Below are 20257 nucleotides of genomic sequence, written 5' to 3' on the forward strand. Positions count from 1 at the left end.
TTGACCCCGCAACAGCAAAGGAAAAATCAGGAAGGCGCGTTCGAACTGATCAAATTATTCTGTCTCTGTGACAAGAGGCCAATAGTTAGATCCAGTCAAATTAATATCCTCTCCCGTAGAGGTGAGCAAGGCAAAAATCATCACACAAGCACCCCACCTTGGAAAGAAAAATTACTGACCATGCTCCCTTGGCCTCATAAACATGGATTGTTCCTTCCCTTTTTGTGTGGCATATAGCTGAGTAATCATTTCGTAGAAAGTACGGAGCAAAATAAATCCAAATACTTCTCCTACATGTCTTGCACAAATTTGGCTGCAAATTCATTTCACAAATAAAATAACATCTTACTCTTAAAGTGGGCATCATAATTATGCACTTGGACCCTCTAGTTATGTATGTGCAGCAACTGAGAGAAAACTGAGAAAAAAATTCACTGTGTGCCACGTTTTGACTGCATTCAGTAAAAGTTAAATAAACCTGAAGTGCAAACTCAGGTTAGACATAACAGTTTATCTAAGAAAGTTTGAGATTTCCACAGTGCCCAGGATTACACAATGATATTTATTTTCTTTTAAAAATCTGCTTTATTAATTTCTAAATGCCTAATCACACAGACAGACTGAGGGATCCTTTCAATGGATTTACAGGACATGATGAGTACAAAATGGAGAATCATGTTTTTTAGCTGGTTGACAGAAGAAAGATCATCCTATTTTTGTTTCAGGTTACAAAGTCACATTTATCTGTAAACAATGTAGGCACTACAGTGATTTTGATAAAAGAATCAGGCTGTGCAAATCTAAGTGTCTTATCAATAAACATTTTAGCAGCACAATCGAAGAAATAAGCCAAAATACAAATTATAACTTAAATCAGCACATTCTCAAATACCATAAACTCTGAAATGTTAAACAGAAGAACATGAGATCCAGTGTGCAAAACAGAATATTTTTCAGTTTTGTTTTACAGAACATAAAGATCCAAAACAAAACCTAGCGTTACAGAGTACCTATCTTCATTAGGTAAAGTATTGAAGTATAAAAAGAAACAAATTTAATGATTTTTATTGAAAAGCTGCAAAAACATTCATATTATAATTTGCAATATGAAAAGTACATATAAAAATAAAGTAGTCTCCATTTTGGAAGTTTGCAATGCATCATTTACAATAACTTTCCATTTATCCTGGTATATATAAAAAATATATAAAATGGTGGAAATTAAGCTGTTATATTTCAATTAGGGTTATATGAATACTAAGGTCAAAGCAGTTACACTGAAGTAGACTTGTGCAGTAACTTCTACCATTGCTTATTGATAAGAATGCTATGTGTACATAACTGTGAATAAAGGTGGCAACTCTTATTGGATGTTATACCCACTGTATTGGTGCACCACTGAGCTCAGTTATAGAATTATAGGACAGGATTTTGATTTTCAAATTTCCTCAGACTCCCCAAATTCCCAGCCTTAGTCAGGCTATCAGGGAGAAGATTTTCCACAGGAACAGCTGATGTCGGCAACAGTAAATAATTGACTTTGGGATGATCAATGCATCTTCCACCAATCAGTTTCGGAACAATAGTGGCAGAAAGCTAGGGGCCAACGGCTACCAACTTGTTCGGAGTTAGTGCAAAGTGCAGAGGGGTGCGATAGAAGTGATTAGAAGGGGCAACACGGTCGCACAGTGGTTAGCACAGTTGCTCCATAGCTCCAGGGTCCCACGCTCGATTCCCGTCTTGGCTCACTGTCTGTGCAGAGTCTGCATGTTCTCCCCGTGACTGCGTGGGTTTCCTCTGGTGCTCCGGTCTCCTCCCACAGTCCAAAGATGTGCAGGTCAGGTGGATTGGCCATGCTAAATTGTCCTCAGTGTCCAAAAAGGTTACTTGGGGTTATTGGGTTACAGGCGTGGGTTTAAGTGGGGTGCTATTTCCAAGGGCTGGTGCAGACTTGATGGCCCGAATGGCCTTCTTCTGCACTGTAAATTCTATGATTCTATGATTATGTGGAGAAGTGTAACTGAATAAGTTGGTTGTTGAGCGACCACAATGTTTGTGATTACCCTTTCTCGACTAATTATATTTTTATCTTCCAACAAAAGCAGGTGGGTCTTAGAGCAAATGGGTTCAGCTAGTGGCATTTTCAGATTCCATCAATGCAGCTTGTTGTTCAACCCATCAGGAAATGCATGTCAACAATAGGAGGAAGAATTCTGCCACAGCTAATATTCAGCCAAACTGTTGGCAGAGTTTGGCACTTTTATCCACTAGTGGAATAAGAATGCGAATGACGAATGGTGGCATGACAACTTGGTCCTCTTTATTTATTTTATTTATTATTTCATGGGATATGGCCGTCGCTGCCAAGGTCAACATTTGCTACTCATCCCTAATTGCCCATGAACTGAGTTGCTTGCTCGTCCACTTCAGAGGGCATCTAAGAGTCAACCACATTGCTGTGGGTCTGGAGTCACTTGTGGGCCAGATTGGTAAGGGCCGAGACTTCCTTCCCTAAAGGGCATTCGTAAACTAGATGGGTTTTTACAACAATTGCCAAGGTTGTCATGGTCACCATTACTGAGACTAGTTTTTTTAAATTCCAGATATATTAATTGAACTTAAACACCCCGCACTGCTGTGGTGGACATTGAACCTATGTCCCCAGAGTTTTAACCTCAGCCTCTGGATTACTAGTCCAATAACATTACTCTGCTACTGTCACCAGTTATGCTTTAATTGATGCTCCACAATGCCTTTTGGAATTGAAATGCTCCAGAAAATATAGAATGTCTAAGATCCTCACGATCCTTGAATTTCCCAAATTGTTCAACCTTCCAACATGCCCAGTTCTATCCTTTACAAAGTAACAACACACTACAAATACACTGAAATACATTTCTGGATACTTTGATATTTTTGTCTGGGGAATATTTAAATTCTATTCAAATAAGCATGACTATGAGAGCATGTGCATGAATCATTGAAATATGCATAAAATGTGGGATGTTAATGTGCTCTAAATCACTGAAATTGCAAATGAATGTCGTTCAGGCAGTTTTATCTGGCGTAGTCTCGTCCCAATGTACAAAATTTTTTTTAAAACACAGTTCTACAACACAAGTTTTTGCACTGCTGTAAAGGGTATTATTTGAAGCTGGGCTGAGGCACTTGGCTGTTGCAGTGATGTGGCTTGTCCAAAGAAGACTTATCTTTGTAAATTTACAATAGATGAATACTTCAGTCTCCACCACAATAATCTTTCGAGATCAGTAAACTTTTTGCAATCCAAGAAAATCAAATCATTTGAAAATTTGATGGAACTTTAACAGGCTTAGCCTTTGGGCCAGAATTCTCTGGGCCATCCTGCCAGAGGGAGTGGAAAACCCCAATGAATGTGAACCCCAATAGCGGCGTGGCTACCGAAGATCACAAATGGCCATTAACCTCTGCTTGACTGGAAGATCCCGCCGATGACCAATAGTAAGATAGCAAGCCACCTCTGCCCCCAGAAAACCCGCTGAGGAGGTGGGGCTGGGGCGGGGAGGAAGGGGGGGGGTGGGATCCCCGCTTTAAACTTTAAGAGCAGAATCCTGGATAAAATACACCTCCATCAATTTTGTGTTTACGTTGAAATCTCTGGAATGTTAAATAGCAAATACGCTGTAAAACAATTTGGATATGGTAAAGAAATATTGGCCGGGACTGTCCGAGCCCGCGGCGAATCAGAGAATCGTCGGGGGGGGGGGGGGGGGCGAGAATCCCGCCACGCCGCTCCTTCGCCGGGCCGCTGATTATCCGACGACCGGAGAATTGGCAGCAATCGCCTCCGCGCGGTCGCCGCGGCACTGGTTGGGGGCCATTTAAAGCAGCCCCCGCGGCGATTCTCCACACTTGACGGGCCAAGCGCCCACCGAGTTCTGTCGGTGTGGTTTACATATTGTCCCACCCGGCGGGACCTCAGCGTTCTGGCTGCGGGGGCCGTCCTGGTGGGGGGCAGGGGTATCCAACTCTGGGGGGCGGCCTCCACAGTGGCCAGGCCCGCGATCAGCGGCTACCGATCGACGGGCGCATTCATTCCGGGGGAGGGCCAATGTTCCTCTGCGCTGGGCCCCTGTAGGGCTCCACCATGTTGCATGGGGGCTGTCACAGAGACGGCAGACATGCGCATGCACCAGCGCAGAGACAGCAATCACGCGCATGCGCCAGCACGGAGACGCCCGTGGCGCACATGTGCGGACCCGTGCCGGCCATTTAGAGCTGGCTTTCGGCGCCGGAGCAGCACACAGCACACCGACGCCGTTCTAGCCCCAGAAGAAGAGGAGAATTACTGGGCCTGTAGACCCATTGACGCCGGCGTATCTCGCGCCTGTTTTGACGCCGGCGTCAACGCTTGACCGCGATATCGGTGAATCCCGGCCATTACCCTTATATGAAGGTTTCGGAAGACGTGATCATTTTAACCACAAAGAGTGGAGAAATTGGCAGAATCATAATCCAAAAAGTTGCTAAATTTGCCACTGAGCCATCAGATGTGCACCAACACATGTTCAAGGACTTTACTTTCCAGATAAATGGAAGTCTAACATAAACATTACATAATGCAATTATGGAAGCATTTTTTTTCTACAGTCTCATTCATGATATTACACTCTTTAGTTACCGAGAAAAAAACTATTTTAAACATTCAACATTGCTTTGTTAAATACAGAGAGGTACTCTTCATTTTAAAGTTGAAGACGAATCAGAGTTCTTGGACTGGTTGCTTTGATAAAGACATAGCGTTTGATGCAAGAATTGATATTGCTCACTCGTCTGGATCATTCCACCCCTGAAAGATAGAAGTCAGGTAGGCCATATAATATTTATAAGACACATTGATAATTGCTTCACACAGGAAATACATTTTGATCAGAGTAGAGGAATTGAAAGTGATTAACAAATTAATTAAGTTGCCAATTTCCGAGGGCTGGATTTCAGCACATCAAACCAATGATTGAACAGACCAATTTTCTTCTGGTGTTGCTATTTCTCTTCTTGCACCTGGTGGTATACAGCGGAGACTTTCATCTGTTCCCTGTAGTTTTTACCTGGAACAGGTCGCCAGCCATCATCAGAGGTTTATAGCTTGAGGGGCAGCATTCTATATCAAGTATTACTGACCAGTTGTGTCATACGCTCTTGTTGTCTGTCATTGCTGCGCGTTGGAAGGATTTTTCAATCTGATACTCAACATGTTTGGCCATGTTACAAAAACATCTTTCTTTGCTATTAAGTCCTGGCATGTCACTCAAACCCGAAGCTTCTAGCTCAGAGGTAGGGACATGTGGTGATATGATTTGCATAGCTGTCTGCCATTGGTGCAGAACACCGGCTTACCATTGGCCCTGGTCGGTCATGTGCCTCTCGACCGATTGGTTGAGACCAGTCATGTGACAGCTCTCCGATTGGTCGAGAGGCTGAGTTAACCAAGCCTCCGTACCGAGGTATAAATAGTCGGAACGCCCGGTGGTCGTCCATTTTATTGTAGTCAACCGCAGTTCTAGCTTATTAAAGCCTAACTTTTGTGTAGCAACTCATCTCTCGTGCAATTGATGGCTCATCAGGACACTAACATCAACTCCGCTCATCTGGTCCTCTGGGAACTGTTTTAATGCAGTAGTGTAACCCAAAGTAACACTCAATAAAAGATTTGCAAATGTTCAAGTAAAATATTAGGCTGAATTTCTGTGGAGTGGCAATCAGAGTTGGATTGCCACGCTGCTCCTGCTTTCCTACCCCGAAATGCATTCGAACCTTTCGAGTCAGTTCCAGTGAGAACTGTGTAAGGCAGCTTGAGAATCATCTGAAAATACGATTTAAATCCCAAACTTCAGATGGTTTCAACTGTCTAACATGAATAATTACCCAATGCAAGGCAATTGCCCCTCAGAAGTTTGGAGCTGCCAGGTAATTGGCACACTCCTCCCAGTAGATATTGGGAGAGACATCGTCATGGGGTCTCGCCCACTTGGCCGTGCTGCCGCCAGATCTAATGGCCACCTGGCAACTATCGCCGAGGAGACCCCAGCTCGACATTGTTCAGCACTGGTCACCACAAACAGTAGAATGGTAGATGGGAGTGGGGTTTGCCAGGCAATCGGAGGCCCCCGGGTGGTCGGCCTCCAGACAGGGTGACACCCTGGCACTGCTGATGCCAACCTGGCACCAAGGCACTGCCACCCTAGCACCTTGACAGCCACCATGGTACCAGTCAGGGTGCCCAGGTGGCACTGCCAGGGTGCCCAGGTGGCATTAATCTCGGGTTGAAATTTCTGGTCTTGGGGCGGGAGCGACTGAAAGATCCTGCGCCCATCAGTGAAACTAAGCAATGTAACAGAATGTGATTGCTTAAGCGTTGTCCGTCTGCTAAGTATTTTTGTTATCTTTAAGAGCTATAGCGTGGTGCAATTTTATTAATACAGCTGAGAGTCAATATATTACCAAAATTAGGCTTTTCTAATTGTGTTCTCCAGCTGTGAACAACCTGATATAAAATATTTGAAAATGCCTTAAATATACTCAACCATATAACATTGTAATTGGTATAGTTGTTCAGTTTGTAGTTAATTAAGTTTTGATACAAAAAAGTTTCTGAATTGTACCTATGAGGACCAGTGTGCTGAAGAAAATGAGCATAATTTAAAGAGTCTTCTTGAACAGCATAATTGGCAGAACTTTGTAATTTTAACTTGGGTTCAGGATCAATTTTGAGGATGGGACCTGATCCAGCAAACAGAATCTTAAACCAGAGAAAATATGCTGGAAAATAGGAACATTATTTTTTTTTGGTACAACATTGAAGTTTCCCTACCTTGATTAGGAATGGGACAGGATGTGGATCTCATGGTCAAGAATAGCTCAGAGAGAGGGTGATGGAATATACAATGGACACCAGAAATAATCTGGTACTGGGTCATGGTCGGGAATTGGCATGGCAAGCAAGTGGAAGAAGGATAGTCTCAGTCATGGTAACAGTAAGTTCCATGGGTTCTTGCTCTTGTTTGAAATTAGGAAACAGGAGCCGGGAGAGGAATTTAAGGCAACACCGGCTCTGGGTAATGGATTCTGGGACAGTGTCTTATTTTGAAACAGAAGTGTAAGGCCCAATCATGCTTGATGTGCTCCAATTAGAATGACTGATGAATAACTAACCACTCATGTGTCAAAAACGCTTTAGCCTGTATCCTTTGGGGTTGAGAGAATGAAGATGAAGACAGCCGTGAAAATGGCGAGGGCAGGAGAAAGTAAACATCTTTCTGAGTGGATCAATGACTGCAAGATGTGAGGAAGGGAAAAGCTGGAAGGTTAGGAGATTGAAAGAGCTTTAGGTTGAGAGTAAGGCATCTTATTGCATGTTTGTAGCCTGTGGGCATGATCTACCAGCCGGGTCTCGTTGGAATCGGAGTGGGATGCAGCTGGTAGATCCCACGAGGCACCTCTCCAGGGATTCCCGACACCCATTATGTGTCGCGAGATCCAACAATGGGCAGGACCCAGTCTCACACGGCTAAGTGAGTTAAAGAACCCACTTAGCCATGCTCGCGCAGGATCTAATGGCCACCCGGCATCTACTGGCCTTGCCGAGGAGACCCCAGCCGGTGCCGTTCAGTACAGATCACCACAAATGTGGACCCCTTGGGGACGGTCACTCAGGTGATCGGAGGCCCCCGGTGGTTGGCTTACGGGCAGTGAGGCACCCTATCACTTCTGATGACACATAGGTACCTTGACATTGCCATCCTGGCACCCTGATGCCACCCAGGTACCAGCCTGGAACTTCCAGGGTGCCTCGGTGACATTACGAGAGTGCCAGGCTGGCAGTGCCTAGGTGTCAGGCTGACATTTGGCCTGCACCTGGATCGGGCCAGGTGGTGCCCTGCTTATGTGAGGTGGGGTGCAGAGGGCTCAATGACCCCCCTTATAAGTGAGTTGGGGAATTGTGGGGGTCCGAGGCTTGCATGTGGGGATTGACAGATCGGGACGCCACCTAAAAATGATCTCTTCTTGTACAGAGAAGCGGAGCGCAGTGCCGGAAATGATGCTGAGTGCGGCCCTCGGTGGAATCTTTCCCCGCCATGGCACTAAAGAAATCAGAGTGCCATTAGACGCAGGGTCCTTCCCAGAAGGTACAAGCGTCGGGAACCGACCCCATTAACCCTGCCCAGAATGGACTCTATATTTTTTAGCTAGATCAAACCCAATATATAACGGGATCAGGGTTTATGGGAAGAGGGCAGAAGACTGGGGATGAGAAATCTAACAGCCATGATTGAATGGCAGAGCAGACGCGATGGGCCTAACAGCCTAATTCTGCTTCTATATCTTATGGCCTTATGGTCTTATAATATATAAATGTGCTTTGGCGTACCTAAAAGTACATGACATTTACATCCGATGTTAAAAATTGAAATGCTGTAGTCTAAAATGTTTCTATCCCTCTTGTAAAGCACAAAAACAAATTAAATATGGATGCTAGAAATCTTACAAACTTAGAAGTATCAACACTGACCTGTCTGTCCGCATTTGACATACAATTCCAAGAATATCCACTTCGCTGGTCTCTTTTATCTGTTGGCAGCCGATGCTTGTAGCAATGAAACAGCCTGTTCTCCCGATCCCTGCACTAAATGTAATGAATGCTTTCATTATCAAAGGCTTCACAAGACGGCAATTAAGGCGGAATTGTATCCCATTATTGGGGGCAAGAACGGAAGCAGGCAGGTGTGTACATTTTCACTTTCCATTGATACAGAGACATTATTGGGCAGGGAAAAGGCTATGGAAGGCTTAGGGAAGGCAAACAGTGGATAGCCACTTAAGATGGGTTAAAGGCCAATTAAGGTCAGTTATCAGAGACCAACTGGAATTTGCAATCTGGCTGCAGGCCACCTTTGGCATAGGGTATAGGTCAGCTGCATGAAGATAGTTCCCTGTTGACATACAGGGAATATCCACTCCAGGGTGGCCTAGGACCCTCCTTACCAGCCTGGCCACAGCTACAGTCACAGGCACTGCCACCCCTCCCCCCCCAGCAGACCCCAGCCCCACCTCCGCAATGGTGGTCTGACAAATATGGCCATTTTCTTTCAATTCCTTTAAATTTGCTGAGATTGCTTCAAGGTGGGAGATGCCCAATTAATCCTGGTGTTGGGTTCCTGAACCAAAAACTAAAACTCAAGCCATTAATTACAGTGAGTAACAGAATGATGAGTAAGTGCAAACAAAATTCAGTCACTGCTGCCATTATGATGAAGATGCAGTGACCTTAACAAGCAACATTTGTCAAGGCATTTTAGGTTGAAATTTTACTTCACTGGCAGTATGAGCGTCTGGTGATATCATGGAAATATATACTGAGCTATTTTCCTTTTGATTCTTCACACCTCTGGGCAATATTGCATTGCCAGGAAATGCGTCAGTATTTCTGTAATCAACTGTAAGCTTGGGCAAAAATAACACATTATAGTCAAATCCACATCTTCAGCAACCCACCAAGTACTAGAAACAGTTTATTATCCTCTCTGTAATAACCTTCATGAAAGCTACGGGGTCGACCCAATTGATCCCCCCTTGGGGTTCGTGGGCTACGAGCTCTGCGACCGATGGGTGAAGGCCCAACAGCTGGGGCTCGTGAAATCAATCCTTCAGAGCCGGCCCAGATTGAGACTGTCCCGATCCTGGTTGAGACCTATGCGATGAACTCCGCGTTGTGGCCGTTCCTTTTGACTAGAAAATAAACCTATGTTTAGGCCACCTACACGGGTCTCCTGAATATTTTATAACATCAATGAAACAGCCTGTTCTCCCGATCCCTGCACTAAATGTAATGGACACTTTCATTAGCAAAGGCTTCACAAGATGGCAATTAGCACCCCCCCCCCACCCCACCAACCCCACCCTGCATTTTGAAAAGAATGACTACAGTTAGAAATTACTTCAAATGTTTTTCTCACCTGCAATGAACTATAATGGGCCCCCTGTTCCCTGCTGCCTCTCTGCTTTCTTCGACCTCATGAATGAGGTCCAAGAGTGATTGTGCTGTATCTGGAGTCTTGTGATCTGGCCAGGATGAGTACCAGTAGTGCTTTACGCTTCGAGACTGTTTTCCATCCTAGAAAGAAATAGGTCATATTACTTTTTGTCTTCAAGACTCCCTGCTGAAATCTAAGGAGATAATTACTGGTTGAAACAACTGCCTTTCTCAATTCTCCCCCTCCCACCAATTTTCTCTTTCTGCCATATACTGGTCCTCACTTTCCAATCTCAACTTTTAGCCAACGATTCGGCTGATCCTGTTATTTGACAGTACTTGAGACTGGCCTGGAGATCTCTCTCTGCTTGTTTCTCTCTCCCTGTTTGTGGATAGCTGCTGCATGGCATCTCCCATATATGTTCAGGACAACACCAAAACAAATAACATCCTTGACTGTGAGAACGATAAACCATCCCCCCTTGTACTTCGTGACCTGTCTGTAGCCTTTGGCACAGTTGAACCCAGACTTCTTTTCAAACAACTCTCCACTGTCATCCAGCTGGGAATCAAAGTTGTTCAATATTCTGTTGCCTGTATCCTAACTCACAACAAGTCTTATCCGCCCATTGTCCCTGTGCTCACTTACTTATATTGGCTCACGGTGAAATGCCTCAATTTTAAAATTCTCATTCTGGTTTTCAAGTCTCTCTATGACCTTATCTCTGTAATCTCCTCCAGCCCTACAACCCTCCAAATTATCTGTGCTCTTCTGCCCTCTAGAGCATCCCCGATTCCTCCACCATAGGTGGCCATGCCTTCAGCTGCTAAAGCTCGAGGCTCTGGAATTCCCTCCCTAAACCTCTCTGCCTTTGCTTCTTCCCTTTCCTCTTTTAAGATGCTCCTTATAACCTACCTTTTCGGCCATGCAATTGGTTATTTGGCCTAACATCTGTTTATGTAGCTGGGCTTTCAGCTGTTTCTTGGAATTCCTTCTTTGAACTTACCGCCTCTCCCCCTCCTTTAGAATACACCTTTAAATCTGCCTCCGTGTCTTGGCTTTTGGCCTCTGCCCTAATAATTCCTTCTGTGATTCGGTGTCACATTTTGTTTTATGATGCCCCCGTGAAAGCCTTGGGATGTTTTATTACTTTAAAGCTATTTTTATAAATACACGTCATTGCTGTTGTGTTCAAAGAAGAGCACATTTTCCTCTGTTGACCCACTCAACAATCCCACATTCCTTCCTGCAATTCCGCCCCTAAAAGGCAGACTCATTGGTCATTAATCTTGTGTCAGTTTGTGCAATATTGCGCGTAACTGTTATTTTGACAGCAAACTCTGTCCCATCTCAAAATTACTGGCATTGAATTCCACTTTCTAGATTTTGGTTCTGTTAACTGTGCTAATCTGATTATTGTTCCAGTACCTTAATACTCAGATCCAGAATAGTGTATCCATCACATTCCTTTCGACTGTTTACAACAATTTGAAACCTGCCAAAGGTGTCCTGATTTTCTGGCCAATAGACAACACATTTCTGAAAATACAAGAAGCCTAGTTTAAGTGGAAAGGAAAGGTCTTGTATTTTGATAATATCATGCGCACATGAGATTCGGTGTTCTCAGCAGTTTCCATAAGATTTATTAAATTATAATTGTGCACTTAAATTAGATAAACAGGCCACTTTAAAATCACATCTGTGTTTTAGTTAATATCTCACTACTTCTTTATGACTATGGCCTTATTCCAACTTGTTTAATGAATATACTGAGACAGAAAAATCCCCCAATGAGGCATGATGGTAAAATAAGCTAACAGACTTGTGTTTGTGGAAACTGCAACTCAGCAAAATATGTTTTGTGGGAATTTGGAGAACAGCAACTTGTACAACTGCACTCTTCACTGATAATACTTTTTAAAAATAATCTTTATTGTCACAAATCGGCTTTCATTAACAATGCAATGAAGTTACTGGAAAAGCTCCTAGTCCCCACATTCCGGCATCTATTTGGGTCCACGGAGGCAGAATTCAGAATGTCCAAATTACCAAACAGCATGGGCGCGATTCTCCGCAACCACGATGGGTGATATTCTCCCCCCCCCCCCACCCCCCCCAAAATGGCGTGTCCGGTTTTGTGACACGCCACTTGGAGAAACGTGGGCTGCCGTTTTTCACGGCGGCCCGCGATTCTCCGGCCCGGATGGGCCAAGCGGCCTGCCGTACCCGAACTGTTCACGACGGCGGCAACCACACCTGATCGCTGCCGTCATGAACATGGCGCGCCAGGTAAGTGTGGGCCTGTGGGGGGCGGATCGGGGATCGAGCACCACGACCGTGCTCAGGAGGGGACGGGCCCGTGATCGGTGCCCACCGATCGTTGGGCCGGCGTCTCAAGGGGATGCACTCTTTCCCCTCCGCCGCCCCGCAAGATCAAGCCGCCACGTCTTGCGGGGCGGCTGAGGGGAAAGACGGCAACCGTGCATGCGTGGGTTTGAGCTGCCTGCGCGGCTGACGTCATTAGGTGCCGCCACGGCGTCATTCTTGGCGCGCCGGGCCTTGAAGCCAGGGAGAAGGCCCGGCGGCCGAGTTTCCCGGTACGGCCCTCCTATCCCCCCGGGGAGGGGAGAATAGGGGGCCAGGAGAGGCTTACGATGCCGTCGTGAACCTCTCCGGGTTTCATGACGATGTCGGGCCTTGCGGAGAATTCCGCCCCATGTCTTTCGGGACTTGTGGGAGGAAACCGAAACACCCAGAGGAAATCCACGCAGACGTGGTGAAAATGTGCCGATACTGCACAGACAGTGACCCAAGCTGGGAATCGAAACTGGGACCCTGGTGCTGTGAAGCAACAGTGCTAACCACTGTGCTACTATGCTGCCCAACACTTTATATTGAAACAACGAAAACAAGACTCTCAAAGGGCAACTGATACCCACGTTGTAAAGGATTGTTTATAACTATGAACAGAACCTTAGAAAAAGAAGTAGCTTCTAAGATTTCAACAGCGATAACCCTGTGACCAACATCCGCAAGAAGAGACTCTGAGTTTGAAAACTCAGAAGAGCGCATCCCCCAGAGCAGGCTTAGCCAGTTCTCTCTATTGGGTCGTATTTTGAGTTCATGTTGTGTATCTTGAAACTTATGTGACTGTTGAAACACATGCATAATTAAAGCCTCAGTGAGTTAATCGAAGTTGTATTAAATAAAGTTTGCATTGAGTATAATCCACATTATGGGCGAAATTGCACTTGGTGTGGGGGCGGAAAATTACCCAAAGTAGGCTCCCACGCCGGCACGCGATTCTCTGGTGACCGGAGAATCACCGCCAATCATGCGCACGCGATCGACGTGGTGCCGGTCGGGGGCTGTTGAAAGCGGCACCCGCGGCGCTCGACGGGCTGAGTGCCCACTGGGTTCCGCCGAGTCCCTCTGGCATGGTTCACATGTGGTCCCATCCGGCGGGATCTCGCCATTCTGGCCGTGGGGGCCACCTGGCGGGGGCAGGGGTATCCGACTCCGCGGGTGAGATGGGGGGCCTCCATAGTGGAGTGGCCCGCAATCCGGGGAGGGGGCCGATGTTCCTCCGTGCTGGGTCACTGTAGGGCTCCGCCATGTTGCGCGAGGGCCGGCGCGAAGATGGCCACCGCGGCCGGCCCCCGTGCGCATGCGCGGCTGCACGGGTGTAAATGCAGGGTCCCGCTGGCAGCCGGAGTTGTGGGACACATGCCGGGACCCTGCTAGACCCCTAGAAAATGGAGAATCACCCCGGACATCCTAGGAAAATGTTCGGGGTTATTCTCTCCCGTTTCCCGGTGGGCGTGGGGGCTTAGTCCCCAGAAGGGAGAATCCCGCATGTGCCCAATGTGTCTGTGTGTGTCTGTTTCATCAGTTGAAACCAGTAGAGGGCAACAACAAACGTCTCCTGCACAAAGATGGAGATTACCTTCTTCAAGGCAGGCTCTAACCCTTCATATCCACTCCAATTGAGCCATTTCCATTGTCAGGTCTCATTAAATACGCATAATGCACAGATGCAGCAGGCGGGATTCTGCTGGAACCGTACAAGATCCAGGAAAAGGTCTCTGCAGTGGAAACACCCGAGGTCTCAAACCAGGACACTAAATCCTCAACAAAGATGAGGGACTGAACGGAGGGAGGAAGAGACTGCCAAAAAAAACCCTTCTTTCATAGCCACTCTGCTCCTTGAAAATGCTGGTAACAAAAAGGTTAGAAATCCACCAGATCCATGATCTCATTCCACCCACATCATCATCATTTGAAGATGATGGTTTGGCTGAGAGAAAGCCCAATAGGAATGGTAAGCAGGTGGTAGATCTTGCCAACCTGGGCGGGATTCTCTCAGCCCGGGGCCGGGCCGGAGAATCCCTGCGACCGGCGCGAATCGCGCCACACCACCCTGACGCCAGCACGCAATTCTCCACAGAATGGAGAATCGGTGCCATTAGCGCCAGTATGGTTGGCGCGGCGCCAGTCAGGGACCGCTCTATGCGGCTGGCCTGCCGATTCTCGGCTCGGGATGATCAAAGCAGCCGTTGTAAAAATGCCAAGTCCTACCCGCGCCGTCCACACTTGATCTCAGCAGGCGGGAGCTCGGCGTGGAAGGGTCGGGGAGAGGCCTGTGGGGGGGGAGGGGGGTCCGACCCGGGGGGGAGAGCCTCCAATGTGGCCTGGCCCGCGATCAGGGCCCATCAATTGGCGGGCTGGATTCTCTGGCTGGGGGCCTCGTTTCTCCTGCGCCGGCCCCTGTAGTCCTGCGCCATGTTGCGTCAGGGCTGCCGCGTTGAAGGGAGGCACTGTGCATGCAGCATGGACACTCTGCTGCGGGATTAGAGAATCCCGCCCCCTATTTTCCCACTATTTCTGACACAACCCCATGTGATTTTGAGTTTAATTAATGGGATGGAGCATTTCCCCCACTCGAGTTGGTTGGACTTTTCGTTAGCACAAAAAAGATGGTTGTGCTTATTGGAGGCCATTAATCTCAACTCCATGCCATCATTGCAAATGTTCCTCAGTCTAGGGCCCAAACATCTTCAGCTGCTTCATTAATGCCTACCCCTCCAACACATCGTCACAAGTGAGGATACTCACTGATAATTGCACAATGTTCAGTACCATTCACAACTCCTCAGACACTGAGGTATTTGCACAACTTGGACTGCAGTGGTACAAGTCGGCAATTCATCACCACCTTTGAAGGGCAATTAGGGATGGGCAACATATGCTGGCCTAGTCAGTGATGCTTAAATCCAAGAGTGAATAAAAAGTGTAATGCTTCTCCACAACATTAAAATCAGTGTTCCACACGGAAACAATTTTACCACAGACATAAATCTCCTAACTTTTTTATTGCTTTAAATGTGGAAAGGAGTAAAGGGGCTTTAATATTCATATACCTCATTCTTCTCTTTTAACTTTGTAATCATCACAATTATTGGACAATCCTCTTGCCAAACCATCTCCCAGAAGTCATTTACTGTATTAATCATGGGGCCCTGGGTAGCAATGTATTCTTTCTCCTTTCCTCCATACCCCTGCATGGAACAGATAAACAAAGGTGATCATATCCAGATGCTATATAACATTCGGTTTACATGTATGAAACACTACCCAGTTTGCTGAGGAGGTTAAAACCCTACTGGAAAAGACAGGACTTCAACCCTCACAATTACACAATAAACCAGTCAAACAAACAACAGGCCTGTACTGGAATGCATTGAAATGCTAGTACAAATCATTATGCGTAAAAACAATTTCTCATACATCCAGGTTAGAAAGCAAATCGATTGAAAGATAACTTTCAAGTCAAATTAAAACAGTGACTATTTGCCTTTATATTGAGGAAGGTATCTGGGATATTGGAAATAGGAAGTTATACTGTAGCCTTAGAACGGTCCGAGACAGATCGTAGAATGGACAGGAGAAAAGATCAAGGCCATGAATAAATGGTAACATTGAATTGGTTGAGGTAATTAAAAATAGATAACAAAGTCTAACAAGATTGCGAAGAATTTAGAATTTGCTGATTATGTGTTTAAAGGCAAAACTAATGCTCAGTGCAGTGAAAGTGAGCCAAAATCTGAGCACAGACAGAAGCAATTTTCTATATTGCTGTTACCATGAAAAGTAAGTAATCTTACCCTAATGTAGTTTGCATTAATATAGGAGCTCAGACGATTAGTAGGCTTCCCTGATGTGAGGCAGACTCGGGTCTGTGTGTCTAAACAGAGGCAAAACAATTTTTAAAACATCCTAAGAATTGCCCAACTTTGCAGTAGCCGTTCGGCCAAAACCTAAACAAATTGTCCAAAGTGAAACCATACTGAAATCTGAATGGGCGCAGTGGGGAAGAACACCATTAACCTCTGCGACCAGTGATGCCGTGGATCTGCATTGGATCCCTGGTTGAGTGAGCATATTGTGTGGTTTTGTTGATGCAAATCTGGAGAGCAAATATGGACAGTAACAAATAACCCACACACTGAGGGTATAGTTAACAAAACAGCCTAACTGAATCCTGCCTGGAATATATTTCACCAGTTCTGAATGGATAGAAAAACCTTTGAAAATTATCTAATTTGGAAGCCATTGGGTAAACTGGTGGAAATATACTTTTTGCTTTCTGATCCTCCTCGGAGTAACATGGGAAGGGGAGGGGGTGGGGGTGATGTTGAGGGGTGTCTAGTACCTTATGATAAACCTGGAAGTGATGGTTTCCTCCCCATTCTGTGGAGTCACTGATAGCTTCCCTGCCTGGATGTCAACCACTTGGCATCCGGTGGACAGGGTTCGCTGGAGAAGAGTTTGCAGGATGAGGTCGGACTGAGTCCCAAATTGGGGTGAAAGGACAAACCTTTGGCCCTGGGTGGGGTTGGATTCAAACCTGGTGCTTGTGGGAAGATAAACGGTCTGTGGAATCGGAGGCCGGTGTTGTGGGGAGTGGTCGGATTTTGGAGGCCTGTGAGATTGGAAGCTGGGCGAAGTCAGAGATTTGAGGCCTATGGAATTGGAGGTCAGGTGGTGATCAGAAGGGTCAGAGGTGTGTTCGATCATAGGCGAGGCAGGTATGTTGAATCCAGCAAGTGAGTGGAAAAGCACTTGCGTCCTGGTCCAATAGTTCTCACCTCCTTTTAGCCAGTGAATTTCTGCAAAATCCAGTTAGCCAGAATTAAATTTGAAATAGTGGAGAAAGGTGAACTATGCAGTCTTGATAACATTCAAATAGCCAAACTGCCTCAAGGGTATGGGCTGATGGCCAACCCCAATTCTCCCTCTGGAGGCAGGCCAGGTGTCAGGATACAAAATTTCAAAACTTTAAACACCCACCTGACCCAAGCCCACCCATTTTTAGTGGTTAAAACATCCCCGCTGGTGTGGGTGGTGTGATCTGTGTATGGTTCTCTAACTTTGCAGTTTAATCATAATGACAGAATATCTCAACACCCTGCACTGATACAAATGAGTGGAAACTCTGCCCAATCGAGCAGGAACCCTGAACTGAGTTGTGTTGGGCGTGCTTGATGACTGCAATGGCAATGACAAATAAACAAATACAAATTATTAGTGAGTAGTGGCGAAAAGGAAATCTTTAAATACGTATCTGTGGCTGTGTCAAAAAGACACATAAATAATATGCAAAATGACAAGAATAACAGGACAAATGCTGGAAGATGATTCTTTCAGGATGACTCTCTATATTTTTGTTAACAATGGTGCCGTTCACTGTGGTTAGAAATACACAGGGGATTGCTTATTGACCCATTACCATGCACCATCTTTCATCATCCATCCAACAACTTCACCTGATAAAATACAAGTGTTCAACAAAAAAACTATCCACAACACTTTCATTGTAAAACAGTGCTTTGTGTGAGTGGTGCAATCTGTAACTGAAGTTCTAATCATAGAGAATAAATACAATGCCAAAACATGGAATCTTCTTAGGTTTCACATGAAGCATAATGTTGAAACTCAGCCCTTAAACATGAAAGTCAGAAACATTTTAGACATGGTTTTAGATGTTAAACTGTGTTGTCCCACATGTGGAATCTGGCTATGGATCAAAAACTTTTAATTAGGCATTCCTCAAGCCTAACGGGAACCCGCGTTTTACTTCAATAAGAATTTGCATTTGAATAGTTGTAATTGCATTAAAAATTGCATGATTACATGATTTGTTATATTAGAACAGACTTACTCCTAGATGGCACATCTTTATCTGAAATTTTAATTCTGAATCATTTTATCAAGTTATATATAGTTGTCTTTTTTTTTATTGCTGGACCTGCTGTTTTTAGTTAATGTGTTTGGATATGCATGACGAGGATATATTTATTTTTCTTCATGTGTTCCCTGGTCTGATAATTTGTGAATTTGATTTGTAGGAACAATGCTGGTTTTGAGTGTGTGATTATGATCAGCCTTCATGCATTTACTGTAACTACTGTACTCAGGACTGATTTTGTATGTGTATGATCATGTATATAATTATGCTGCAGGTATTAATTTGGCTTATGCAAATAGTTTCCAGATTCCATTTTACCTATGTACTTGCTGACCTAAATCTACTATATTTAATTTGTTTGCTTTGTGTAGTTACTTCTTTGCATGGCTCAGTGTTGAAGAAAATGAACATAAGTTTTTGTGAAAGCAGTCACTCTTTAGAATGAAAATTTCAGTATGCAGAAGCAAAATCAAGAAAAGGTTGAATACACAGTTAATAAAAGTGACATACAAAGCAAAGTGAATACGAAAATCTGGAAAGCAGTGTATGTGCGACTTTAACTACGACAAAGCAGAAACTATTCAATTCTCTGCACCTATAAGAAATAGTACATCACCTGAAGATTATGTTTGTGGGTGACATAAATTTCAGTTCAATTATATAATGGGCACGATCCACCGGCCATGTTGCGCAGGAACAGCGGTGCGGTCGGTAGACGTCAGGAGATTCTCTTCCGGGATTTACCCGGCTCGCCCATTGAGGGCTGATTAATATTTGGCAAATCTGCATATTAGAATTAGACCATCTGCCTCACTCTAAAATGCAGTTCGCCTGATCTACCGAGATGTTAGGATCTAACTCCTGCCTCGGAGACCTCAGGCGAGCGCCATTCAGTGTTGGTCCCCACAAATGGAGACTAGACTGATTGGCACTTGGGGGGTCTCCCAGGGCATCGGTGGCCCCTAGGTGGTTGCACACTGGGTTGGGTGTCATCCTGGCACAGCTGGTGCTTCCTTGGCACTGTCATCCTGGCACTGTCAAGGTGCCCAGGTGGAACTGCCAGTTGGCAGAGACAGACTGGCATTTTTCTCAGGCTTGGATGTGTCCTGCCCATGTGGGGTACGGGGGAGCCCCGAAGGACCCCTTATAGATGAGTTAGGGCTTTGGGGAGGTTGTGTTGAGGTGGGGGGGGGGGAGTTCAATCTCGTCCTGCACTGAGGAGTTCTGGCAAGCAGAAAGTTTCTTGCTGAAGCCTCGGGTTGCAACAAAGTCCCGTTTGATAGCGTGGTGCTTCTTAGTGCTGCAAGGTTTACAAGAATGTTGCCAAGGCTAGAAAAGTGTGGCTGTGAAGTGAGATTAGTTAGGTTGGAGTTATTTTCCTTGAAACAAATAAGACGGAGGGGTGACTTAATGAGGTGTACAAAGTTATGAGGGGAAGGATAGGGTGAAAAGAAGAAAATTGTTTCCCCTGGTGGTGAATTCTAGAACCAGGAGACATAGATTCAAGATAGGTGGCAGAAGGTGTAGAGGAGACATGAGGAAGAATTTTTCAATGCAGAGGCTAGTTGAAGTCTAGAATTTGTTGCCTGAGTTGGTGGTGGAGGCACCACCACCTAAACTCTTTCTAAAAGGTACCTGGATTTTCACCATAAGTGCTCTAAGCTGCAGGGTTATAGGCCAGGTGCAGAAATAATAATAATCTTTCTTAGTGTCACAAGTAGGCTTACATTAACACTGCAATGAAGTTACCGTGAAAAGCCTCTAGTTGCCACACTCCGGTGCCTGTTCGGGTACACAGAGGGAGAATTCAGAATGTCCAATTCATCTAACAAGCACATATTTCGGGACTTGTGGGAGGAAACCGGACCACCCGCAGGAAACCCACGCAGACATAGGGTGAATGTGCAGACTCCACACAAATAGTGACCCAAGCCGGGAATCGAACCTTGGTCCCTGGCGCTGTGAAGCAACAGTGCTAACCACAATGGTACCATGGCAG

General features: G+C 45.5%; 1 protein-coding gene across 3 annotated transcripts in view; it reads right to left on the reverse strand.

Annotated features, from left to right (window-relative positions):
- Positions 1–4532: 4532 nt before the first annotated feature.
- The window catches only part of LOC119978655 (receptor-type tyrosine-protein phosphatase R-like), a 115515-nt gene continuing 99790 nt past the window's right edge, over positions 4533–20257 (reverse strand). For 2 of the 3 annotated variants that reach the window (XM_038820441.1, XM_038820442.1), the window contains 6 exons: positions 16175–16254; positions 15431–15568; positions 11439–11549; positions 9993–10150; positions 8549–8662; positions 4533–4828 (listed from right to left, as the gene is read on the reverse strand). In XM_038820441.1, coding sequence (XP_038676369.1) covers positions 4720–4828; positions 8549–8662; positions 9993–10150; positions 11439–11549; positions 15431–15568; positions 16175–16254 — 710 coding nt within the window. In that variant the 3' untranslated portion in view covers positions 4533–4719. The remainder of the gene's footprint in view (positions 4829–8548; positions 8663–9992; positions 10151–11438; positions 11550–15430; positions 15569–16174; positions 16255–20257) is intronic. The other variant, XM_038820443.1, reaches the window with a different exon arrangement.

The sequence above is a fragment of the Scyliorhinus canicula genome, chromosome 15, assembly GCF_902713615.1.
Source record: "Scyliorhinus canicula chromosome 15, sScyCan1.1, whole genome shotgun sequence".
Classification (NCBI taxonomy): domain Eukaryota; kingdom Metazoa; phylum Chordata; class Chondrichthyes; order Carcharhiniformes; family Scyliorhinidae; genus Scyliorhinus; species Scyliorhinus canicula.